At 39.6% G+C, this 26,590-nt stretch overlaps 2 protein-coding genes across 2 annotated transcripts in view; one reads left to right on the top strand and one right to left on the bottom strand.

The window, feature by feature from the left end:
• The first annotated feature begins 2,665 nt into the window (after nucleotides 1-2,665).
• RTRAF (RNA transcription, translation and transport factor) lies at nucleotides 2,666-19,148 on the top strand. Its single transcript, XM_047079658.1, has 8 exons — nucleotides 2,666-2,807; nucleotides 4,596-4,720; nucleotides 6,691-6,790; nucleotides 12,407-12,493; nucleotides 13,369-13,457; nucleotides 16,337-16,405; nucleotides 18,652-18,700; nucleotides 18,821-19,148. Exons 1-8 carry the CDS (start codon nucleotides 2,747-2,749, stop codon nucleotides 18,973-18,975), a joined length of 735 nt encoding a protein of 244 aa, XP_046935614.1. The 5' UTR covers nucleotides 2,666-2,746; the 3' UTR covers nucleotides 18,976-19,148.
• A 107-nt stretch (nucleotides 19,149-19,255) lies between these two features.
• Nucleotides 19,256-26,590, bottom strand: part of NID2 (nidogen 2) — a 67,698-nt gene continuing 60,363 nt past the window's right edge. The window contains exons 16-21 of the mRNA XM_047079657.1: nucleotides 24,100-24,229; nucleotides 23,453-23,624; nucleotides 22,777-22,934; nucleotides 21,188-21,311; nucleotides 20,217-20,329; nucleotides 19,256-19,926 (exon numbers count right to left, since the gene is read on the bottom strand). Of these exons, the coding sequence (XP_046935613.1) occupies nucleotides 19,916-19,926; nucleotides 20,217-20,329; nucleotides 21,188-21,311; nucleotides 22,777-22,934; nucleotides 23,453-23,624; nucleotides 24,100-24,229 (708 nt within the window). The 3' untranslated portion in view covers nucleotides 19,256-19,915. The remainder of the gene's footprint in view (nucleotides 19,927-20,216; nucleotides 20,330-21,187; nucleotides 21,312-22,776; nucleotides 22,935-23,452; nucleotides 23,625-24,099; nucleotides 24,230-26,590) is intronic.

Genomic DNA, 26,590 nt, shown 5'->3' with positions numbered 1-26,590 from the left:
GTCAATTCCAGAAAACAAATTTTAAGAGCTGCTTTTCTCCACTTTTTAAAGAAACACAGGGGCAACTGGTGGCTCAGTTGGTTAGGCGTCCAACTTTGTCTCAGGTCGTGATCTCACAGTTCATGGGTTTGAGCCCCACATTGGGCTCTGTGCTGACAGCTCAGAGCCTGGAGCCTGCTTCAGATTCTGTGTCTCCCTCTCTCTTGGCTCCTCCCCGCTTGTGCACATGCACTCTGTCTCTCTCAAAAATAAATAAACATTAAAAAAAATAAAGGAATGCATTATTTGCAACTGCATGTAACCATTCCTTTATTATTTTCCCTTCCTTGTCTGGTTAATTTTTTCTTCTTATTTTTTCTCTAGTATTTCATTAATTATACACCTAGCATGCACCACAGTATATACTTATAGCTTCAGCTTTGATCAAATTTTATGTAAGGCAAGACACTCTTGAAACTGGGTTTCTTGATTCACTCTTGAAGCATCTTAATTGGAAAATATAGATTGTCTCACAGTGCCTCCTTAAAGCTGTACAGGTGGGGCGCCTGGGTGGCGCAGTCGGTTAAGCGTCCGACTTCAGCCAGGTCACGATCTCACGGTCCGTGGGTTCAAGCCCCGCGTCGGGCTCTGGGCTGATGGCCCAGAGCCTGGAGCCTGTTTCCGATTCTGTGTCTCCCTCTCTCTCTGCCCCTCCCCCGTTCATGCTCTGTCTCGCTCTGTCCCAAAAATAAATAAAAAACGTTTAAAAAAAAAAAAGCTGTACAGGTATCTGCTGCTTTTTAAAAGTTTGCATTATGCCACTTGACTTTTCAAAAAACAAACAAACAAACAAACCAGAAAACCATTGGTACCTCTTTTTGCTAACTGAAAGAAGCCTGAAGAGGATTTTTGCTTTTACAATGAAAGGGGAAAGCAAAAATAGTGTGCAACATTCGTTTTGCAGCAAGCCGTTATACAGGCAGCAGCCCCTGAAGCAGCAGGCAAAGCACCGCCAAGCCCCCTTCCCCAGGAACCACACTCAGCATCTCAGCATCAAGCCTCAGAGCTTTGAACTGTATCTGTGAGCATCTGTGCTTTATTTTGATTTATTTTGTGCATTCATTAGCGAGATGCGCTTTAAGGTATTAGAAAAGCCTGAGAGAGGTCATATTTGGGGCCTGGGACACTTGCAATTTTTCCATATAAGTTAATGGTAATTGCTTCTTTGCTTATACCACTTCTAGTTTATGAAAGTTTTCATAGGAACGCTCTACTTTCAGGGAACAAGGGAAAGCTGTTTTTTAATCTGACAGCACACTTTGTATTTCCCATTAGGTATCACTTTCTAACTCTAGATTAGAAGTATTTATTTACGTGTCTATCATGGCTATTAAACTTCCTGAAAATATCTTATGTGTATGCCCCACAAATGCTAATACAGTGTTTAATAATAATATGTTGAAATGAAATGAAACATGTATAGTTGGCTTACCCCCCAAGAACTTCAACAGGTCCTCTTTGCATGGCATGAAAGGCCTTTCGTGATCAGGCCCCCACCTCTTTCCACTGTCATATCAGCTGTCATTCTCTCCTACCCTCCAGACCCTAGAAGTTCTAGACCCTCCAGATCATGCTACTGCTCACTCCTTGCTTTTGTTCATTTGCCTCCTGACAAATGACTGCCCGGTAAACTCCTTGCCATCTTCAAGCCACAGTTCCTACTTGTTTATCTGTTTATTGTTTGTCTTCCCTCATTAGCCTTTTAAACTTTATGAAAGTGGGGGCCTGGTCTGTCTTGCTCACTGCTGTCTCCCCAGTGTCTGAAAGCAGATAGAGACTGGACCAGTCTTAAAGACAAGAAGTTTTGATTATTTCCAAAGGCAACAGAGAATCACTAAAAGATACATTAAAAAATTATCAACAGGTTTTTGTTTTTGAAAATCACTATGGTTGCTGTAGGGAGTGGGGTGTGGATGGACTGGAGAGGGCAAGACTGACCCTAAGAAATCTTACCATTAGAGTAAGCAAAAATGATGAAAGCCTGATTTGAGGTACCATTAGTGGGGTTGGGAGGAGGTGAGGGATTGGAGACAGTGAGAGAACAGCAGGAATGGATGACCTGCTGGATGCTGTGACTGAGGGTGAAAGGTAGTAAAGGATGACTCCCAGTTTCTGGCTTCAGAGATTCCGTAGCTGGTGGTGACGATGTCTGGAACCGTCACACAGTGTTACCGTTGTACGTTTACTTGTGGGTCTGAAAGGGACCTTGCTGAATCTTTGAATTAGCAGTGTAAGAGAGCACCTAATACATGGGAGGTATATAATAATGAATGAATGAATGCACTGAAAGTAATTCTATGGCCCAATGAGAGGAGAGGCCACAGTAGAAATTCTACACTTAATATTATCTGCCTGCTGTATCAAGAAAGAGAGAAAAACAAGAGGAAACTGGCTTTGAAAACAAGTGAGAACTAAGTGGCTACTCAGAAGCTTTCTGCCTATTGTACAACCAGGAAGCTGACAATAAAGTTTATTTGAGCGCCGACGTGCCCCGACGTGGCCCCGCCTACCCAGTCGGAGCCGCCATTGGTGGGCATTCCCCGGCTCCGCCGTTCCTAAGCTCTGATTGGTGAGGGCAGCCGTCATTTCGGAGCGTCCCGGCGCCTTCCCGCCCTCTCGCCGCGTCGCCGGTGCCTGTGCCGCCTGGTCCTCCTCGCCTCTCCTCTCCCGGCCGAAGCCCGGGGGACCAGAGCGAGACGCGGGGACCATGTTCCGACGCAAGCTGACGGCCCTCGACTACCACAACCCGGCTGGCTTCAACTGCAAAGGTGAGGCGGCGTCCCGAGGCCGACCGCGCGTCTGTGACCCCGCCGGCTGCCGCTCCCTCAGTTCCCGCACCCGGACCCTCCGCGGCCTTGTTTCCCCCCGGGGTCCTCTGGCCCCTCTTTTCCCGGCCGCCAAGCACCTCTGTTTTCCGCCGCCTGTGCTTGGCTTGGGAGCCCCCTCACCCATTCCTGCCTGGGCATTGCCACTTTGTACACTTGCTAAACTCCAACCACCACCTCCCACCCACACCCTCAGCACGCTAGGGAGTATTCGCTTTCTAACTTAGCCCTTCAACTCCATGGTTCTCCGGGTGACTGGGCGATACCGTGAGCAGAGTGCTGAAATCTGTGTTAGGTGGTAAGTTGAAGACTAGTTCATTGCCCGCTGGGAACTCAAGGGTGAGGGTGGGGAACGGTCGGAGCCCACCCAGCAGTTTGAGATCCGAGAGAGTGCACAGTGAAGTGCAGGACTGACAGAGTTACGGTAAACACGTAACAAGCTTGTGGATTTGTGCAAAAAAGTTAATAGCAGATGATCAGGGGGGTTGGATTGTAAAACGGAAAGGTATCTGGGATTTCACAGCATTAAAATTTTAGAGAGGATTAACACTGCTACCTACTGTTATCAACTACTACCCACCACTCCTTACGTCTTCCAGAGTTTTTGACCTGTGGTCGAGTAAAAAGTTTGAAAGCATAGAGTATAACCCCCGCCCAGGGGTACTAAGACCATTGTATAATTCTCAAGACTAATAATGGAAGCCTGAGTTTGAGATTGAAAATTATTTCTGAGCAGTATGCGTGTATTTTGTTAATCTCCTGTAGAATCATATAAACTTATAGAATCTTGTTTTTTTTTCTTTACCTTTATTTAATAATAATAATAATAATAATAATAATAATAATAAAAAGATCAGTGGCGGGGCGCCTGGGTGGCTCAGTCGGTTAAGCGGCCGACTTCGGCTCAGGTCATGATCTCGCAGTCCGTGAGTTCGAGCCCCGCGTCGGGCTCTGTGCTGACAGCTCAGAACCTGGAGCCTGTTTCAGATTCTGTGTCTCCCTCTCTCTGACCCTCCTCCGTTCATGCTCTGTCTCTCTCTGTCTCAAAAATAAATAAACGTTAAAAAAAAAATTTAAAAAAAATAAATAAAAAAATAAAAAGATCAGTGGCAACAGAGCTTAGATCTAGATTTCAAACTTCGGACAATTTTCTCATCTGTAAATTGGGGATATTACCTTCGCAAAAAAGTGAGAGGATTAAATGAAATGTATTGAACTTTCTCTTGTATGCACTTATGACAGTAAATGACAACAGTGGTCAGTATCTTCTGTTTTTCTGTTTTGTCATTTAGTTTCTTGTACTTTATTATTACTTTGCTATAAATTTAACTTTGCCCAGTCCTCCCTCACTTTCCTCCCTGAAAGGAACTGGAATAATAACTAACAAATAGCAAAAATATGTGCCAGACACTGTTTTTATCCATATTTATTTAATCTTCATAACAACCCCAAGATGTAAGTGCTGTTATTACACATTTTGATACTCAGTCTGAGGCACAGAAAATTTAAGGTGATCAGCCCAAGTTCACACAACCAAGTGTCTGCAGCTAGAATATGAATGCAGGCCAGGGCTTGAACAGTTTTTTAATCAGTTCATCCAAATCCTGCACTTCCAACTTGTACTTTAAGCAGCTCAGTTAACTTCTTATTTTGGAGTCAAAAAATTATTTGTAGAGAAAGAAGTGCTTTTTCCTAATGCTTCTAGTGATTTATGAAATACCTTTGTTGCAGATGAAACAGAATTTAGAAACTTTATTGTTTGGCTTGAAGACCAGAAAATCAGGCACTACAAGATTGAAGACAGAGGTAATTTAAGGAACATCCACAGCAGTGACTGGCCCAAGTTCTTTGAAAAGGTAATGAATTAGAAAGTGAATAAAAGTACAGAGAGCTTTTCTAAAACGTATATGAAGACAGTTGAGCTTAAATTACTTTGTGCTTTTAAAATAAATAAAAATAATAATGATCAGTATTAGGAAAGCTGGGTTTCAAGGATTTAACTTTTCTCTTTCCATGTTTGTTTTTAAACCAAATTATATTATCTCTCCCTACCAAACTTTCAGTATTAGAAAGTAGTAGTTTTGTCTGGAAACACTGTGAGGTTTCTTAATGTGACATGTATTCTGTAAATGGTAAAAGTGGCCAAAATTAGAATTTTTACATTAGACTAAAAAGGTAGGAATAACACACTTATTATGTTAAGACATTGACTTACTTGCAAACTAAGATTATGTCTTGTTTGGGCTTATATTTAATGTACATAGTAGATGTTCATTGTTGTGTACATTATAAACATTCCTGACAAGGTCTGTGTATATCTTATTTTTGCAGCTAGAATAGTTTTCCTATTGACTTAGTTTAATCGTAGTAACATTTTTGTAGAAAAAGGAATTGTTTCCAAATTAGAATAAAAATCATATTTCCTGGTATCGTTACTTACATTAAACATTTTCATCAGCTTCATTACCTTGAAGAAAAAGATATTTTCCTTTAAAAATATGAAAAGTAAATTTTTCATTTGCCGCAGCAAAGTGATTAGGTACTTTTCTCTTTAGAATCAGAGATTTTGTGTATTAAGGGATTGTGTAAGTTACACACTAGCTCTATGACCACAGGCAAATTTTGTTAAGGTTTCTGTGTCTCAATATTGTCATTAATAAATAGGGATAACCGTAGTGCCAATGCCATAGCAGTGGCACTTATTAGTGAGTGATATATACCTGTGACTGGCCCATAGCAAGTGCTGTATGCTCATTACTTCCCCTGCCTGTCCTAGCATTATTGCTACTACTGCTATTTTCTTTTTTCTTAAAAACTATTTTTTTGAAATTTTTGGTAGGTTTGAGACTTGGAAATATGTTGTTAGGATTTTATATTTGTATATATCACCTCTCATGACACATTCATGTGTATAAGACAACACAAAGTTTCACAGAAGGGTATTTGAAGAACATGAAAATTTTTCTAATGGAAAACACCTAGAAGTGACAGTAAAGTAAGATAACTTAAGTGTGTTGGAACTTGCAATCCAGATACTATCTTTCAAGTTGGTCTCTTTGGAATAATGAAGTCATTGTTTCAAACATATTCAGAACTTTTGGAATTACTTTTAAATCATGAGACGTGTTTTGAATATCTTTAATACTGGTAATTTTTTATACTTTAAGGTGGATTTGTTTTTTGCATCATGACAAAATCATGTGAATGAAGTGTTTTCTTTAAAGCAGGGAGATAAAATTTTGGGTTAGAAAATGAGTTCTAGCGAAAAAATACTGATTTGTCAAGTACCCTGAAAAGATTTCCAAAAGGGAGTTGCAGAAGTTTTGGCTAAATAGCATTGTTCCTGAAATTAGATGTTGAGCTCTTAAGAGACCCATTTGAAGGACAGTGTTCACTTTTTAAAGTGTTTTTGGGGTTTTGTTGTTGTTGTTGTTGTTGTTTTTAAACTGTGTGTTTTCAGAACTGGAGTCAGAAAGTTTAGGTTCAAGTCCCAGATCTAAGTCGTGTAACTGCTAGCAGGTGTTAATATCTAGGCCATATTTCCTCATCTGTAAAATAAGGAAGTTGTTTTTAGACCAGTGGTGCTTTACCTAGAATCTCCAAAAGTAAAAATTGCGAAAACCAAGATGGAAATACTTTTTTTTTTTTTTTTTAAGTAGTACGTGTACATGTTTCCATCCTTTGGGGTAAGTAATTGTATCAACAATTTAGTAATATAAACGTTGTTTATATTTGTAGAGATCCAAACTAAGATCTCTTTCAACTACCATTTTTTGATTCTGCTATGTTACAGTAATAATGAAACCAGGTATTTTTTTCTTCACAGTATCTCAGAGATGTTAACTGTCCTTTCAAGATTCAAGATCGACAAGAAGCAATTGACTGGCTTCTTGGCTTAGCTGTTAGACTTGAATATGGAGATAATGGTATGTTTTGTGGGGAATGTGTGTTTCACAGAGAGGGAGAGGAAAGGTGGGAGCAAAAGGAATGTCAAAATGTAGGGAACTTACCAGTTGAGTTTCGTTGTCTTATATTGTTTTACCTTTGGTGCATTGTAGGTTTTACGCATCCTCATTTCCCTTTTTATCATCTTTTCAAAAATTTACTTTTTGAAACCATTCTTCTGTGTCTAGCTCTTACCCCTGCAACTCCCAAATTATCTAGGAAAGAGTTTTCTTTTAAAAAATTACAGTCTCTTCATTATCATAAAGCATTGAAAGCAACTGTCTTTCATTGGTACTTTTTAAAAGATTTCTTTATTTAGAGAGAGCAGGAGAGGGGCACAGAGAGGAGAGAGAGAATCCCCGGCAGGCTCCCTGCTGCCAGTGCAGAGTCTGATGCAGGGCTCGAACTCATGAACTGTGAGATCATGACCTGAGCCAAAATCAAGAATCAGAGCTTAACCAACTGAATCACCCAGATGCCGCTTTTATTGGTATTTAGATTTTTTCTTTTAGAATTTAGAATGGTGTCTCCTGGTAATTGTCTTCTCCCAAAGTAACATTACTTTGGTAAATTTGCTGTCTTTCACAGTCTGCACCTTAGCCTTTTGTGTTAAATTGTTGTTAGATCCTAGAATTGATGGGATTTCAGACTGTTGTTTGCAGCTGGTAATTTCACAAGAGACTGAAACATGTATCTAATGCCAATAGGTGCTGTAGCCCTATTATGTAGTAATATGTTTATTACTTTTGTTAATATTGTTTTATTATATATATTTACATTATTGGAAACTTTTGAATATTAGTATCTGTAGTAAAAAAAAAAAAAAATTCCAGTAAATTTGTTTCCTCTCATTAGACCATTTCATTTTGAAAGGGCTACCAACATCTAAATGCAGCATCCAGTTACCTTACCTCCATCCTCTGCATTTTATGTTGTTCTCTTTTATGCAACTGTCTCTTACAGTCCTTCCATTTGCCTTTTTGATCTCTGTCGTCTCCCTTTTCCTTCCAGCCTGTCGCCATCCACCTTTTCTGATGTCCAGTGGATCTTTTCTTTTCCATTCCCACTGCTATAACCCTGACTCAGGCTCTTGTCACTTTCTGCTGAGATTATTGTAGTGTCTTTCAGACTCCTCTCCCATTAGCTTCATGACCCACCAGGCTTCCTTTTGGAAACCTAAGTGTTTTAGAATGCTTTGCTCTGTTTCTAAAGAACAGTTACTATTATATATTCAGGAACACCATTGCTTTCCCATTTTCTACAAAAGGAACTCCAGGTTCCCTTGGCCTGGTATTCAAGGCCTTTGATAACTGGTACCCAATTAGTATTCACATACTTGACATCCCAGTCAAACTAGAAGAGCGCTGTTTCCTGTTTACATCTGTTTTTTCTCCCTTAGATTTCTTTGCTTACACTCTTCCTTGACCAGAATGCCATATCAGTCTGTCTCTATGCATCCAGATCCTACTCATCCTTGTAAGATCCAGCGCAACTACCACCTTAGCAAGAATATTTCCTTCTCTCAACTGTCATAGCTTTTTTTTTTTAATTTGTTTACATTTATTTATTTTTGAGAGAGAGAGCGTGAGCGGGGGAGGAGCAGAGAGAGAAGGAGACACAGAATCCAAAGCAGGCTCCAGGCTCTGAGCTGTCAGCACAGAGCCCGACACGGGGCTCAAACCCATGAACTGTTGACATCATGGCCTGAGCCAAAGTAGGACGCTCAACTGACTGAGCCAACCAGGCACCCTTCAACCTTCATAGCGTTTACCTTCATGCTTTGTGTACCTTTTATGTCATTCGCCCCTTTCCATTTTGTTTATATGTCTTATTTGCCCCACCAGATTATAAGCTGATACTCAGCTTTGTTTCCTACATTGTACCTCTATTAGCGTCCTATTGCTGCTGTACCAGATTACCACAAATTCAGTGACTTAAGACACAATTTATTATCTTACAGTTTTGGAGGCTAGAAGTCCAACATCTGTCTTACTAAAGTCAGTTTGTCCACAGGGCTGGTTCCTTTTGGAGGCTTTATGGGAAGATTCATTTCTTTGCCTTTTTCACTTTCCAGAGGCCGCCTGCATCCCTTGATTCTGGCTCCTTTATCTTCAAATTTAGCAGCATAGCATCTTCAAATCTCTCTGTGACTCTTCCATTGCCACATCTTCTCTGACTCTGATCTTCCTGCCTCCCTCTTACAAGGATGCTATGATTATATTGAGCCCACCTGGATAATCCAGTATAATTCTCCCATTTCAAGGTCCTTAATTGAAACACATCTGTAAAGTTCCTTTTGCCGTGTAACCCAACATACTCCTAGGTTTAGGAATTGGGATATTGACATCTTGGGGCCGGGGCAGGGGAGGAGGTGGGAAGGCAGGGAAACAGTCATGATTTTATCTGCCACAGTATCTGACATAGTTTCTTGGAGACAGTAGATGTGCTTATTAACTTTAATGTTTGGCAAATTACGAGTATTTACGTATACTGCTACAGAGCATCAACCAGCTGTTTTTTGCTGCTTCCTCAGACTTACATTTCAAAAGCCTTATGGCAGAAGTCTTAAGGAAATCTCTAAGAGTCTTTACTTTCAATTTTAGTTTAGGAAGAAAATACTTGTGGGGCACCTGGCTGGCTCAGTAGGAAGAGTGTGTGACTCTTGATCTCAGGGTCATGAGTTTGAGCCCACGTTGGGTGTAGAGATTACTAAAAAAAATAAATAAATAAACTTTGAAAAAAAAAAAAAGGAAGAAAATACTTGTGATTCTCTCCCTTTATGTAATCATAAGCCTTGGTAGCATTAGTTGATTTTTAGGGTCTTTAGCAAAGTCTTTAACTGTTCTGCTCTGGGTTGACAGTAACTCTTAATTTGTGACAAAATTTTCTCCAGCCTTTCCAAGGTGTTTCTCAGCTGTTGCCAAGTAAAATTGTAGTCACATCTGTTTATTTCTGTTTTACCCTTATTTATTTCATTTGTCCCATTTTTAGAATACTGCAACTTAGGTTACGTAGGTCCCAAGAACAGTAGATGCCATGTGAATGTCCTACAGTTGACTGTAACTTTTAAGTACACTTATCAAGTGTATTAAAAGTCTAAACTAGAAAACAAGTGTTTAATTTTAAAATTCAGAATTGCAGACCATTTTTGGAAAAGTGTTAAAGTAGTAATACTGTCCCTTATCAGTAGGGGGTGCTGTTGTTCTTTTGTTTTACATTAATATGTTGCATTCTTCTTCTTTGACATAATTTCAGATTTACAGAAGTTGCAAAATAGTACAAAGGATTTTCCCATATCCATATGTAAAAAATGTTAGCATTTTACTTCATTTGCCTTATCCTTTTCTACCTACCCAAATACACATATGTAATTTTTTTCTAAGCCATTTGATAAGTTGTAAATGATTCTTTTCCCCTTACGTTACTTTAACGCACATTTGCTAAAAAAGACTGCCTTCAATAATTACAGTATAGTTATCAAAATCAGGAAATTAACTTTGATTCAGTACTGTTACATGCAGTTGTTATATTTTTCCAGTTGTCTCAGTAGTGTTCTTTATAGCAAAAAAAAAAAAAAATCCTGGACCATATGTTGCATTCAGCTATTCTGTTTAGCCTCCTATACTCTGGAACTTTTTTAAGTTTATTTATTTATTTTGATTGCACGTACATGTTGCCAGCGGGGGAGGGGCAGAGAGAGAGAAAGAGAAAATCCCAAGCAGGCTCTGCATGGTGACAGCGTAGAGCCCGAGGCGGGCTCCAACCCACAAACTATGAGATCATGACCTGAGTTGAAATCAAGAGTCAGAGGCTTAACTGACTGAACCACCCAGGTGCCCCTAATCTGCAACATTTACTCAGTCACTTTTGTGCTTCATGACGCTGACAATTTTTTTGTAGAATGTCACTCAGTTTGGGTTTGTTCGATATTTCTTCATAAGTTGATTCAAGATTTGTACTTTTGTTAAGAATAGCACAGAAGTAGGGGCGCCTGGGTGGCTCAGTGGTTAAGCATCCAACTTCGGCTCAGGTCATGATCTCACTGCTTTTGAGTTCGAGCCTCGAGTTGGGCTCTGTGCTGCCAGCTCAGAGCCTAGAGCCTGATTCAGATTCTGTCTCTCTCCTTCCCTCCCTCCCTCTCCCTCTCCCCCTCTCCCTCTCCCCCTCCCCCACTCACGCTCTGTCTCTGTCCCTCAAAAATAAATAAATATTAAAAAAAAAGAATAGCACAGAAGTGATATATTCTTTTAAGTTAGTGATATGCCTCAGTACTAGTCACATACTGGTCACGTTCTGTTCACTTGGATGAGGTTTGTCCACTGTAAAGTTAATATTTTCCCCTGTATAATGTGTGTCTTGTGGGGAGATGATGTCAGTATGCTTTTACTCCTCAAACTACACTTCTACCTTTATTTTTTAATTTTTAAAAAAATTTTTTCCTGTTTACTTTTGAGAGTGCGTGCGCAAATGGGTGAGGGGCAGGTGGAGGGGAGACACAGAATCCAAAGCAGGCTCCAGGTTCTGAGCTGTCAGCACAGAGCCTGTTGCTGGGCTCAAACTCACAAACTGTGAGATCATGACCTGAGTGCGCAGACGCTTAACCCACTGAGCCACCCAGGCGCCCCTACACCTCTACCTTTGGTCTCCATTTGATTTTTCTTGTCTGAGTCATTTATTATGTTGATGATAAGTGCCAGAAGTGTGTTTCTGATTCCATCATTTGTTCTACATTTATTTGTTGGCTTTTTACGGTAAAGAAAAAGGAGCTTTCCTTTTTCTCCAATTTATGTTTGTTTATATAAATTAGTGTAGATAATGTGGATTCTTATTTTACTCAGTGGGTCATAATCTTTTTTTGTCATTGTGTGATGTTTACACGTTCCAGATTTGGCCAGTGGGAGCTTTTTTGAGCTAACTCCTGTATGACTTAGATTTGAATGCTTCTATTTTCCCTCTTGCTTCATTAACAGATCATAGAAGCACTGTAACCAAAGATGGCACTTTGGACTTATTTAGTGAATTACTATTAAATACTTACATTTGTAAATTCTTTTTAAGTATTGTTAATGATTTATCAAGTGAGAGTAATGAAACCTGCCTTTGGAATTCTGAATTTCACATCTCCATTAAATCAGTTTAGGTTTGTACATGATGGTGTACTTGATGTGCTGGTTTTTTGAGAAAGCAAGGTTTTGGAATTCCACATATGACATTCAAAAGACTTAGGGAAGAGATTTTTAGTGAGGTGGTATCTAATGTCATGTAACCTATACTTACTCCTCCCATTCTTCTACCCCTGTTAAGTTTCTCAGCAAGCTGTAAAAGCACTTTCTCTCCTTAGATTTAGATGGTGTGTGAATTGTGTTACTTTTGGAAATGTTAATGAAAAGATATTTGTATAGATATTCCAGTAATCATTTTAGCTTAATCGGAAAGCTATCATCACATTGTCTTCTGATGGATATTTTATAGCAAAAAAATAATTTTGATTGGATGAGTTATGTTTATAAATCAGTTTGGCTTAAATTCAGTAAGCAGTGTTTGTTTTACCTTAAGTAAAACAGTTCTACAGATTCTATTTTTGCCTATGTTTACAGCTGAAAAATACAAGGACCTGGTACCTGATAATACAAAAAATGCTGACAATGCAGCTAAAAATGCAGAGCCATTGATCAATTTGGATGGTAAGTGTATAAGTGCATAAAAGTGATCATCAGCATTTTTGGTCCCATAAATGTTTTTTTACTTCCTCGAATGAAGAAGTGTGGGTTTACTTGGTTTTAGTAAAGTAAGAATGCTTTATTTTCTATGATGTTTTTTATTGTCATTTACAATGTGTTTTCTCCCTCCTCTTACAGTTGAATAGCTGAATGTTAGAATGCTGTTCTTTGATGTGTTCATAGTAATTTGAAGGTTTTGATTTGTATTTAATCATGGTGGTGATTGTTTGCCTTCCTGGATGCATAAAATATTTTTTCTAATCTAATGACATGAGACAAGTACTAAAATTTTTCATTATTTGAAATTCCAAGTGCCTTTAAGAAATTTTCTTTTTAAAAGTATGAAGATTCCAGTTACATTATAATAATTTAAGTATTCATTCATGACAGGTTCATTGTGACCTATGATTCACAAGCTACTCATGAATTAATAAGCTGGTTAGACAGACTCTAGAGCTGCTTCTTGGAGAAGAGGTTTTGGGAAAATTATCAATTGAAGGAGTTGAGTTTAAAATTGATAGCTTTGGGAAGAAATGTTTCTTAAAATTGCTACAGTAAGTGTGCCTTTTGGGAAATGTTACAGGACAAACCTAACGGGAGTTAATTTAGTCATTTATTGGATTGTTCAGTGTGGCTGATTAATAGAGAACCCATTGAGCTCATCAGTTAGCCTAATTGTTGATGTCCCTACACTGCTCTTATCAACAGCACTTTTAAAAACTAAGAGGCTTTTTGTTATTGGAAAATTAAAAATGTTTTTTATAGGTTTATATACTTACACATAGATCTATAATAACATGCTTATAGAGCTGTAAGTTTCCATTTTTTATCTTTTACAGTAAATAATCCAGATTTTAAGGCTGGTGTAATGGCTTTGGCTAACCTTCTTCAGATTCAGCGTCATGATGATTACCTGGTTATGCTTAAGGTCAGTTTCATATTCTTGATTCTTTAAAAAAATTTTCTTAATGTTTACTTATTTTTGAAAAGAGAGAGACAGAGCATGAGCGGGGGAGGGGCAGAGAGAGAGAGGGAGACACAGAATCTGAAGCAGGCTCCAGGGTCTGAGCTATCAGCACAAAGCCAGATGCAGGGCTCAAACCCATGAGCCATGAGATCATGACCTGAGCTGAAGTTGGACACCCAACCCACTGAGCTACCCAGGTGCCCCACATATTCTTGATACTTGACAGAAACCTTATATGTAGAAAAAAAAATTTCTTTTTCTAAAAATTAACTGTGTTATTTAAATATATGGTTAAATAACAGGAACTTGGGACTTAAAGCAGATTTCATCTGTTTTAGGTTATCTAATAGCAGCTAACATCAAAGAGTGTTTACTTTGTGCCTGCCACTGTGCTAAATCCTTGGCAAAGAGATCTCATTCAGTCCTCCCAACCGTCCTGGAGATAGATGCCGATATCCTTTAATTTTAATATGTATATGAAGAAATTGAGACCAAAAGAATAGATAATGTCCAGATGACACAAAAATTGATAGAGCCAGGAATTTTATCTGGGCACTTGTGGTCTGACCTTGCGGTCCATTCTTTTTCCTGTATCTTCCAATTCTACTTAATCATTCCTTTTAAAGATTTGTGATCTGTACTCAACTAAGATAATGGAAAATGCCAAATTGGTAATGGTGGATTTGGCCAAAAATATATGCCCCAGAATCTCTTTGAGGAATGAATGTTTTTATTTTTCCCAGTGCCCCATCCTAGGTAGGCTACTTAGTTCATACCTGCATGTTAGGGAACCCAGTGATCTGAAAAGAGGTCTCTTATTTCTAAGAGGAAAGATATACTTCAGCAGAGTTAGGTCCTATAATTGTGATAGTACAGTGGGGTGGGGTGGGAGGAAGGGAGTGGTATTTAAGATACTTAACATTCCAGACTTGGAAATTATTTTAGAAATTATTATTGATTTTATGAGAAATTAAAGAGCTTTTGACTATACCTAATACATATAAATTACCTTATTCTACTTTGCAGTAAATTGAATAATTAAATTCTGTTGTATGCATAAGAGATTAAGCCATAATTTATTCTTTTTAAAACTGTATGTATTAAATGACACTTCCAACAAGAGAAAAACTATTTCTACATTATTATAATTCTCTTTACTGAATCTAAACGTTAACTTAGATTTTCTCAACTCAGATTGGTTGCCAAGAGATAAAACGTTGGGGCACCTGGCTGGCGCAGTTGGTTATGACGAGCATGTGACTCTTTTATTTTTCTTTAATGTGTATTTATTTATTTTGAGAGGAGAGAGCATGTGCGAGCAGGGGAGGGGGAGAGAGAGAAAGAGAGAGAGAGAGAAAATCCCAAGCAGGCACTGCATTGTCAGTGCAGAACCTGATGTGGGGCTTGATCTCACGAACCACTGAGATCATGACTTGAGTTGAGGTCAAGAGTTAGATGCTTAGCCAACTGAGCCACCCAGGCGCCCAGAGCATGCAACTCCTGATCTTGGTTGGGGTCATGAGTTCGAGCCCCATGTTGGGTGTAGAGATTACTTAAATGAATACATAAATAAAAACTCTAAAAGGCAAAAAGTTGTTTTTATTGAAATTTAGCTCTTTATTCCTTACTTGGGCGATTATGTAAATTGCTTTGGAACAGTTCTGCAGTGGTCATGTCACCTTTAATCATAAACTGAATGAGAGGACAAATAGACTAGCATATTTGGGGTGCTTTTATTAGACTTTAAAAACCCAAAAAAGTATGAATCAGCTATAATCAAAAGCTTTTTAAATTCTAAGCTGCCTATTTGTCTTGGAAGTTTGGAAGCATTCAAATAATCCATGACACTATTGCAGACATCTTCATAGGTTTGCCAAGTGTGAGAATCACTATATTGACTGGCAACTGGACTGATTATTGAAGATTGATTTAATGATTCTTTCTAAATGTAGTGTTTGGCTTGTTATATTATTAATAATTTTTCAGTTTTTGCATTTAAGTCACAATTGGCATCTACTAGAATTCCACTTAAAACTTATTTTTTTTTTTTTAAATTTTTTTTTTTCAACGTTTTTTATTTATTTTTGGGACAGAGAGAGACAGAGCATGAACGGGGGAGGGGCAGAGAGAGAGGGAGACACAGAATGGGAAACAGGCTCCAGGCTCTGAGCCATCAGCCCAGAGCCCGACGCAGGGCTCGAACTCACGGACCGCGAGATCGTGACCTGGCTGAAGTCGGACGCTTAACCGACTGCGCCACCCAGGCGCCCCAAAACTTATTTTTTAAGCATATGTAGGGCATGCGTGCACTTATGTCTGCCATAATAAAATGCCTTGGTGATGGAAAAAACCAGTCCTTGAATGAGAGATCTGAAAATGTTTTAGTATAATTTAAAAAATCAAGGACAGTAGGTATGATATGCCACTCTTTTTGTCAAGAGTTTGTGTGTGTGCGCATTTATGCTTGAGCATGCTTATAATAGTCTTTTTAAGGATATACAGCAGTCTGGTTCATTCCGTTGATTGTCTTCTGGAGGGATGGCTAAGGCTTGGGTAGGAAGGAGAACCCCCCCCCTTTTTTTTAACATGTATCCTTTTTAAAAATTTATTTTTCACACACATGAATTACCTATTCAAAAAAATTTAATTTTTGTGAGCATCTTTCCACATTATAAAGTATTAAAAGTGAAAATGTTCATTCTAATAGCAGTTTGTTTTTGTTTAATTTATTAGGGAATTTTAATTCTAACTTGATTAGTCTCTAGGTGTCCTTATTCTCTAGAGTCAGAAGAAGAGATGAACAGCCAATAAAAAGTAAAAAATATTTTTCGGTTTCTTAGGCAATTCGCATTTTGGTTCAGGAGCGCCTGACTCAGGATGCAGTTGCTAAAGCAAATCAAACAAGAGAGGTATGTACTATTTTTTTTAATAAATTCTAAATTGATCACTAATGAAAGGTTCTTCTAGTGTTGTCAGGAGTTTACACTTTGTATCTGCTTAAGATAAACTATGGTTGAACTGTCCAGAGAAAGGATAGGTTATTTCAGTGGGATTGAATTTGCTTCTTAAGCAAATTATAGCTATTTTTGAGTGAAAAATAAATTTACCTCACTTCATACCTTAAAGCAGCTACCAATAGCATATCCACAGTCCACCAGTAGAAACCACTGCACATGCCCAGTTATTTAAAAGAATTTACCTTGTAAAATTTACCAGGTTATTTTGACAAATTGCTGGAAAACAGGACACACCTTGTCTTTGTTACTAATTTTCTTCTTTGACGTAAATCCTGTCCTTGCTCTTTTGTTTCTTCAGAGAAATCTTTTCTCACTTTATTCATATTTCCTGGCATCACTTAGGAGAAAGTAACTTACCTAAGACCACCTAGTTGGTAAGCGGTTGAGCTCAAATAGTCTGATTCAAGAGCCAGTGCTCTTAACGGTTGATGGGGACAAAGGTCAGTGTGTGAAGGCCTGCATGAGCTCATTGGCCAGCCCAGTAGAATTCTGGCATAGGGGTGTGGAGGCTGTATTAGAGTGTAAGTTTCAAGGTTCAGGTGACTGCAGCTGTCCTCTTTCAGTCCTGCTTTGTAGGCTGAAAACTATACACCGTGACAATTTTTCCCTTAATTCTGAGATATTTTAGATAAATTGTACTAGAAATCCAAAATCCCTAGTCTCATTGACTATGGGACAGTGCAGAGAATGTCCTCAGGGTTAGCAGTAGCAGGTGTCTGATAATGCCTCTTGCTATGAACAGATACTGCACTGAATGCCTTGGGCACAATAAACATTCTAGATTCTTGTCCTTTTTTTGTCTCCCCTAATCCCCCAGTGTCTTTTGTCCTCTGATCCCATCTTTAGTAAGGCCCAGCAGTGTTAAAAGGTTATTAATGCCAGGGCAGTGTAGTTCTCTCTGAAAGACACTGTTTGTTTTAAAGGCTCTTTATTGCTTATTAATTATGTATGAATTGGGCCACTGGAAATTGGATTAAAGATCAGCTTATTTCACCCACACTGTAGAACAGACAGTAAATTGTTCCGCCATAATAAAATCATTCATTCATTCGTTCAGCAAAACTATGTCTTCTGTTTGGAGGCAGTGCAAATGAGGGCATAGTCAACTCTTTTTACTCTTTTTTGCAAAGTACAATTTTATTTTCATTGCTCCAAATCTTTAGTGTCCTCTCAGAAGGTATCATGCTATAGGTATACATACAGTGGAGAGGTTCTTATAGTGAGTAGTCTTGTTTATAAACCATAATTAGCATTTGGGGCATATGGTCATCTTGAGGGGTTTAGCTGTTCCTTGGTGGTCTGTTGGCAGAGAAAACGAAAATAAGACTGGCCTAGAAAACCACTCAATGTAATTCTACTTTCTTGCTTTGCTTGCTAAATTTACATATCCATTTCTTCACCTGTATAATGTATTTAGCTATTTTAAAGTATTTGGAGCCTAGATAGATTTGCTTTAATAGATTAGGTAAGAATTGAGTAGTGACATCCTAGCATTTGTAACATTGAAAGTATAGATTTTATATAGTATAATCAGAAAGTCTGGACTGTCTGTCCTTGTTGCTACTCTGAACTCCATGGAGGTTGGCATTATAGTCCCCATGTTTGGCATATGTGTATGTAGGTACTGACCAGTTAACTAAATGGTTTAAAGTTCATTTGTTTTCCTGGACTTCAGAATAACTTCCAAATGAACTATTATTGAAAGTTAAATTCTATAAAGGTAATGTGGTAAACATCACACTAGCTGGAAAAAAGTTAATATAGATTTTAGATTTTGTATAAAAACTAATGTGTTCAGAAATATTAAAAGTAAACCTATTTGCCCTGTACTGTGCTGCTTATTGTAGCTAAAATAGGACAACAGCAGCCCTGCTCAGCTGTCCTTCCACAGCATCAGTGACAGAACAGCTGTGAAAGGAGCTAGTGTTTTATATGCCTAGTCTTAGAGGAGAGAATGGTTGGTAGAACTAGCTTCCCACTACATGTAGAGGCCATTATTTCATCAAAAGGCAAATCTACAGAGAAAACACTCAGCCCCCCACCACTGCAGCTAAAAGGGTTAATAAAATAGCAGATTTTCAGTTACAGATGAGAAAAGAACATGATTTTTAACTATAAAGTTTTATTTTGTCTTTAAGGGCTTACCTGTTGCTTTAGACAAACACATTCTTGGTTTTGACACAGGAGGTAAGTGATTTTGTTTTAATCCAAACTCTTATTTTTAGAGACCAGGTGATTATTTGGGGGAAGAAATGGGCAAGTAAATGGTCTTGAATACGGATTAATGCAGTGTTTCTTATAAAATAGATGCAGTTCTTAATGAAGCTGCTCAAATTCTGCGATTGCTGCATATAGAAGAGCTCAGAGAGCTACAGACAAAAATTAATGAAGCCATAGTAGCTGTTCAGGCAATTATTGCTGATCCAAAGACAGACCACAGACTGGGGAAAGTTGGAAGATGAACGTTTTAGGATGTCAGCTTCTCACGTACTTAGTACAACTGGGAACCATGTACACTCTGGCATGTGTTTGGAAATCAAATGTCACATTTTCAAGAGAAGAATCCTAGAAAATTGACTCTGTTCTTGAGATTTACCATCATTGCTTTTTCTTTAATAAAGTTCAGGAAAGTGGATTTTTTTTTTGACTGTTATGTTTGTGTATCTATATAATCATCCTCTTTTGTGGGTGAGGTACATGCCAGCCCCCAGCACTGTTACAGAGACAATACAGATCCTCAAATCATGGGAAAACTTAAAATATTTTATTGGAGTAATCTAGAAAATTTGAGAATTGTTACATCTTTGGTATTTATAAATGTAGTAACTTCTGTGGGTAACTATAGAGGGACTTATAGGATCAGAAGATACAAATTGAAACATTCTAGCACCTTTTAATATAAATAGAAATGCAATGATGCAGAGGTAAAAAAAAAAAAAAAAAAAAAATCTTAGAACTTTTACTGGGAAACTTCCCTACCAGTTCCACATAGCCTTCTCTAGGTCAAGGCTTATGGTCTTTAGGGTTGTGTCTTTGTACTGACAACCCATGCTTTAATTTCTTGGTCAGAAAGAATCCTTAGCAAAAATTAGATTTAGGGTCTTAATGTATTCTAGTGAGTTTGACCCTTTAAATATGACGGAAATGCTTATTAAAAATTGCTTTAATAAGCAATTAAAATTCTATTACTTTTTTAAAACTTGTAGTAACTTTTGTTATTCAAAATACAGTAGTAAAGATTGAGGTATAAAATTTTCACAAGATATACTTAGTCTTTTTGTACTGAAAATGTTCATCTTGTAGGTCCAATTCCTTTTTCACTTTCTTTGCCTGTGTTTATAGTAAATGCTCTTTAGGGTCCAGATTCTGATTGTAAACTCCAAATCCTTTGTGATGCCATATTTACTTTCTTCCTGTGAGGGGAGGTGGAAGAGACAGTGGGTGAATATTTTATAACCCAGTTGCAACAACATTTTAAAGGGAAAATATCCTTATAGGCTGGCCTTTTTTGTGTATAGTTAAGCTAGGGTAGTCAAGATTGGTCACCCTTGTGTATGGGCCATTAACTTTTCTATTCAAAGTGGCTCTCCCTGGTGGTGATGTTAGTGGCAGCAGCTGCCATCTGGGCCAAGGATCATCAGTTACCAGGTATATCCTTCTCTACCCTGCTGATCCAAAGGAGCACCCTGTACATTTTGTTTACCTGTTGGGCAGTATGGGTAGACGGCAGTTATCCCGTAGAGATGAGATCGCTGCTCCGGGAGATACTCATCAGTAAACTGGCCACTATCTCTATTTACTGATATAACACCATCCCTGGTAACAGAAAGGAAGAGTAAATTCATGGGATTTAAGGTTAGATAGAAACTCAGTTGCAATAGCGAATCTCTGCTAGCCTTCTAGAATATGTATTTTTTTAATTTAACCAAGTGAGTTTTGACTCCTTTAGATTTGAAGATTTTCTAGATGAGTGGTTCTCAAAGTGGTCCCCAGACCAGCATCATCTGGAAACTTGTTAGAAATACAAATGGCCTCAACTCCAACCTACTGAGTCATCAGGAATTATGGGCTGGGACCCAGCAATAGGTTTTAACAATCCCTTGGAATGTTTCTGATGCCATACAGAACTTTTCAGAACCACTGGTCCAAGTCAATGGTTCTCAACCCTTGTTCAACGAATCACTTGAAAATCTATTAAAATACTGATGCCTAGGCTTCACGCCAGACCGATTAAATCAAGATTGCAAGGAATGGGGTAGAAGGGCTTAGACATCCATATGTATTTTTAATGTTCCCCAGTTCCTCCTTGGGGCACTAGTGTAAATTACACTACTCTTCCTTCTCCCAGGTGGACAATGTATCCATAATACCATTTTTAAAAAAAATCAATTTAAATCACATGGCACCACTTAAGGGGGTAGTGTTTTGGATTCATGTACTTCCTTTTTGGATAGTTCAGTGTAAGCTGTGCCACTTTTAAGCTACATGTGAGCAGTGCCATTAAGTAGGACTTAAAAAGCATTAGCATTTGAATGATGTTACCTACTAACAGATAATGGAAACTTCAGCAGAGGGCATAGTTTACTAAAGACACTTAGTGACATTAGGTAAAATGGGTGGCGCGTCTTCCGGAACCCCAGCCTCGTGAGGCACGTCCATTGTGCGTCGGCTCACCTCCTCCAGTCTGTGTGGTAGAAGTGATCTGCAAAGCTGACAATACTGAAGGGGTAGTTGAGGTGGTTCTGAATGACCCGCCGTCCAGTCCCATCAGGTAGCGTACACTCCAGTTTCTTGGTTCCTTTTAAAACACCAGAGAAAATGAAATCATTCCATACCAGGAGAAAAGTCATTTGCCAGAAATAATTGTGGCAGGTGGAGGCCTTCTGAAAGGAAACAAAGGTAGACGAGGAAATAGGGTATTTTCTTCCCAGTGCAGTGATGCAAATTAGAAACTACAATTTTTCTGTTCTGTTACCAGTCTTCAGTTTAATAGCATTCTCGTTTCTTAGAATTTAGACTCTTGATCCCTTCTTGGAAGAGAGGACTGCATTTTTTTCTCCCTAAGTAGGACATTAGAGATAAACTTTGTTCTAATTAAAGTGTCACCTCATAAATTGTCGTAAACATCAGATAAACACTTGCCCTTTGTAAGCAGTGCATAAGGCCCTTAAGAAATATTGAAGGATTTTAAAGACTTATCTTCTAGATAGGAATTAAAAGTAACTAAAATGGCAACATGGCTTATATTTTTCAGTGTAAAGGAAGCACTCTTGAAAATTTTATAGTACCTAAACAAGTCAAGAGTTTCCAAGTTTCATGCGTCTTACGAAACATGGATTTAAATTTCAGGTAGTTTTTAAAAATATAACTTAAAAAAAATAACTTGTTTTGGGCCAACCAGGTTATAATATTGATCCATCTGCATTTATAGTTCCTTTTATTAAATTAGAAATTCTTTAAGAATGGACATTTTCATATTCTTTTTAGTATAGAAGAAGACCTATAGCATCTTTTCTATTTTTCTAATAAGGAGATCACACAACAGAAAGAACTTGGGTATTGGCAACCTTAACTTACTACCAAGGGCCGTCCTGCCACATCACTTTCCAAAAAATGTCTTCCACGTAATAGCATACTGTAAAATGTTCTGATACTGGCAAACAAACAAACAAACAAAGCCTCTTGTTCATTTATCTAAGTTTGCCAGTTCCAACAGAGGATAAAATTTCTCTTTAAAAAGTATACCAGGACAGGCCACCTGGGTGGTTCAGTCGGTTAAGCATGCGATTTCGGCTCAGAACGTGATCTCACAGTTCATGAGTTCGAGTCCTGTGTTGGGTTCTGTGCTGATAGCTCAGAGCCTGGAGCCTCTTCAGATTCTGTCTCTCTCTCTGCCCCTCCCCCGCTTGCACTGTCGCTGTCTCTCAAAAATAAACATTAAAAAAAAAAAAAAAAATAAGTATACCAAGTGCTTGTGTGGGGAAGGGCTAGTAGCACAAAATAGTTCCAGCCCTCAGATCATTGCCTAAGTCACAGACAACCCCTCCCACCGAAAACCTCAAGAAGGATTAGAAGTATCGACTAAAAGTGTTCTTTAACAGTTTAGACACCAACCAAAGGAGTAGATTCTGTGCTGGCTGTACTGTTGAAAATTGAAGCCAAAAGCTCTACATACTGGGATTTGGTTTTGTTGTAAAAGCTGCGGTTAAGTGCTGGCACCCATGGTGCTGAAGTGTGCTGTGTGTACATGCCATCAGTAATACCTGCATCTGCCCAGCAGAGCAGTTTGGAGAAGGGGTCAAAGGTTAAACCATTAGGTAGTCCAATGTCTTTATTCACCAGGATTCTTCTGTTTTCTCCTTCTAAAGAAGACGTTTCAATTTTGGGAGCCTCACGATTCCAGTCTGTCCAGTACAAGTTGCTGTGGGATAAATTAAATAAAGATTTTTTGCAATAGCGAAAATGAGGCCAGAGAAATAAAACACCAGTGTCTGAGTTTTGGTTACTCTCACCATTTAAGGAACTTAACCCTGTTGCTTCAGCACTAGAGTTTCCTAATGTGTTGCTGAAGGAGACCCACCCATCCAGTTCAAGTGTTAAACAGCCTTGCCTGGTCAGTGATCTCGGGTGGCCCCCCAGTGCCTCTCACATACTCTGAATTCTCTCTGTATCGCACTGTCGTCTTAATGATTTTCTAGTTTATTCATTAGTTTACTACCTTACTTCCTCCCAGAATGTGAGCTCCACGAAAGAGCAGACCTTGTCCCCTTTGCCTAGAACAGCGTCTGACGCCTAGTAGATCCTATATAAATACTGTTTTTAAGTCCATGCTTTGGAGCTTTTGCACTCTTGTTCTGACCCTCCCCACACTGCATTTAAAATCCAAGGGCTCCAAATTAGGATCCGCAGGAAGCAGGAGAATAGGGAAGCCCAGCTGACCCTCGGATTGGATCCACAGCAATGGCTCGAGGATTCACCAGGTCTGTGTGGAAGAGGGCCTTCCGCTCAGAGCCGTCCAGCCTGGCCCTCTCTATCTTGTCCAAGCCGCTGTCCGTCCAATACATTGTTCTACGGAAGTGGTCAATGGCAAGTCCTTCAGGGCTTATCAGACCTGGAAGTAGAACAGCAGGACTGGAGTATTTGCAGGCATGAAAAGGGAACCCGAAGCAGAGAGATCTGCTATGTTTGAACAGTTTAAAAAACATAAAGTCCCGAGAGGCTCTCGGCCTCAAGAACCAGGTTAACTGAGGAACGGATCCTTTGTTACTTGTCCTGCCACCTCTAGTTTTCCTTCTAGACTACATACCCACCAGCCTGATGGTACCGGACATGCACAGTGTTGGGGCCAGGCAGCATCAACTGGGGCCACACCCTGAGTTCTCACTGTGAGCCATTTCTGTTGAGAGTTCCAATTTCTCAACAGGCTCACAGTAAGAATTACCTCCTTTCTTAAGTATAAGTGTGTGTTTACAGAGGGGCTGGTATTGCAGTGCTTGATGAAGTGGCTTGAATGGCGCTTAACCTCCCCTGGTGAACGTAGGAGACTCAAATGAAATACAAAGCATCTTCCAGATGAAGCTGCTGACCTGAGCTGATGATCGTTTCAGGCTCTGCTCCTGGCTCCAGACTGGCCCGGCTGATCGCCCGGCCAGCAACATCTGTCCAGTACACCATCCTCTCGCGGCAGTCGTAGTCAATTCCCACGACTATGGAGCCCTTTGTGGACCAAAACATGAAATTGGAAGAGTTAGGACTCCATGCATTTCCCCAGAGCTTGTGCTCAGCTGCTGCCCACATGGCTGTAGTGAACGACTCACAGTAGTCCTAAGGGCAGCTATGCAGCAGGATTACACAGGTGGCTTAGAGGCTGACTTCTGGGGTCCCAGCCAGGTTTGGCCACTGACTAGCTATGACTGGTATTTAACCTCTCTATGCCTGGGTTTCTTCATTTGCAAAATGAAGATACTAGTACCTACTTTATAGTGCTGCTATAAAAATTCTACCAAAAGTTCTTGTAAAGTATCCTCATCGGTCATTAGTATACAGCAAGTGCTCAATAAGCACAATTACTGTCAGCAGTAATAAAATGATTTCATGAAATCAGCCCCTTGAGTGAATAGAGAACAAACATTAGTCTCAGCAAAGTAAGTCCTTAATACAGTACTGGGTGAAAACGAACTCCTTCTGAATGGTATCAGCACTTCTGAAACAGCCTTTCTAAAATTCACCAACATAGGAGTGCCTGGGTGGCTCAGTCAGTTCAGCGTCTGACTTCGGCTTAGGTCATGATCTCACGGTTCGTGGGTTCGAGCCCCACGTCGGGCTGTGTGCTGACAGCTCCGAGCCTGGGTCCTGCTTCAGATTCTGTGTCTCGCTCTCTCTCTGCCCCTCCCCTGCTTGTGCACGCATGTACACCTGTGCTCTCTCACAAAAATAAACATTAAAAAAAATTTTTAATTCAACATACAACAACAAAATTTACTCTCCCTTTTCCTATAACTATCATGAGATCTTTCCCCTGAGGTTTAATCCCTTATCCCTATCTCTGCTTCTTATATAAAGCAAATGGTTTGGTTGTAATCATATGTAGAAGAAAGTCTCCAGAAGGATGGGTTAAGGAACTGGAGACTGGTGGTCACCAAACCGCTGGTTAGGGAGGTCTTCCCTTCCCTATTGCTAAATAAATAAGTCTTTTTTAAATGCTGAGTCTGTGGTATTTCTTTACAAAACTCTGCACAGTACTTGCTTCATTCAGTTTCCAACCCAGACTCCTGGTCTGAGAAGCCCAACAGATGTACAAAGCCAACATCTAGGGGCCATCTGGCTGTCCCTGAGGTCATACCAGCTCCCTGCTTGCCTAACAAAGCCTCCTGGGGCTGGCCTGACATGCCTCCGGGAGAGAAGTCAATATAAAAAATACTGTACAAAGCAGGATTTGACTCCTGTGGAAAAAATGGGCAGTTGATTTAGAGGGATCTAAAGGTCAAGAACAGTTTTACTTGAAAAGTGAGTCATCTGTCTCAGGCAGGAGTGACATCCATGTGCTTCCAGTAACCTAGGGAATCATGGGATCCATTAACCCATGTACTGACTTTAGGGTTTCTTCGAAGAAGGAGGCTCAGTTTAAGTAAATTTCCCCAAGACGTGCTCATAACCCATGTGCCATTCTCTCAGTTCTACCACCACCACCACCACCACCACCACCTTGCCCGAATGAGAGGCAAGCGCAGAAATGCAGTAAAACCATCAGCCTTGGCTACGATAGTTAGACTGAGGTGTTGACGATTTCTTAGTTTCTCTTAGAGAAGCTTACAGAATAGTATGCTAGTGGTTGCCAACACACCGAAAACTCCAAAACCTAAATCTTAAAAAACAAACCTCTTTCTCTGAATACTGCCTGCTTCTAAGCTTTTTTTGGAATCCCAAAAGTTACAGAATTAGCTTGATAACATAAGTAAAGGGAAACACGGACATTATACTCTTCTATCAGATGGGCAAGTACCTGCTGCATGAAGTTTAGAAATGGAATCAGACGGCTTTCCTTAATAACCATCAGTGCCTTTCTGGCGAACTCCCTTCTCTTTTCTCCATTTTAGAGAAGAAAGCTGTCCTCCAAAATGGAGGGAGGCTGCTGGCTCAGAAAGCGACAAGCATCTCCTATGGAAAGCTTGTCCACTCCTTTCCCAGCGTCCCACTCCACCCAAATCTTCATCTGTGAAGGAGTTAGAGAAGATAGGAGACTGATCAACAGAACCAAAACGGAGGGGAGGGGGCTACAACAACGAGGCAGTCATTAACTTCTTTCCACAGAAACCACACCCTTTAGCTAGTCCTGGACCCTCTGTGGAGATGCCTGGCATGGAGAGAACCCTGGGGACTCGGGCTGAGTTTCTTTCCATTTTCCCTTGGCTCACCATACTGCCTCCATATCCTGGTAACTCTGAACTTCCCTTTCCACTTCTCTGAAACCCCATGAACCAATGGAGAAAGCCTTGGTCAGTCAGACAGGACTCCCGGCAGACAGTGCCCTCACTTTGTGTGGCAGCGGCGTCAGACTCATGGAGTTGGACCACAGCC

The sequence above is a fragment of the Lynx rufus genome, unplaced genomic scaffold (assembly GCF_022079265.1).
Source record: "Lynx rufus isolate CCGP_SWC_20201006 ecotype Redwood Valley unplaced genomic scaffold, mLynRuf1.p SCAF_17, whole genome shotgun sequence".
Lineage (NCBI taxonomy): Eukaryota > Metazoa > Chordata > Mammalia > Carnivora > Felidae > Lynx > Lynx rufus.
Note: the sequence above shows the minus strand (reverse complement) of the source record. Positions and strands in the feature narration are given on the sequence as shown.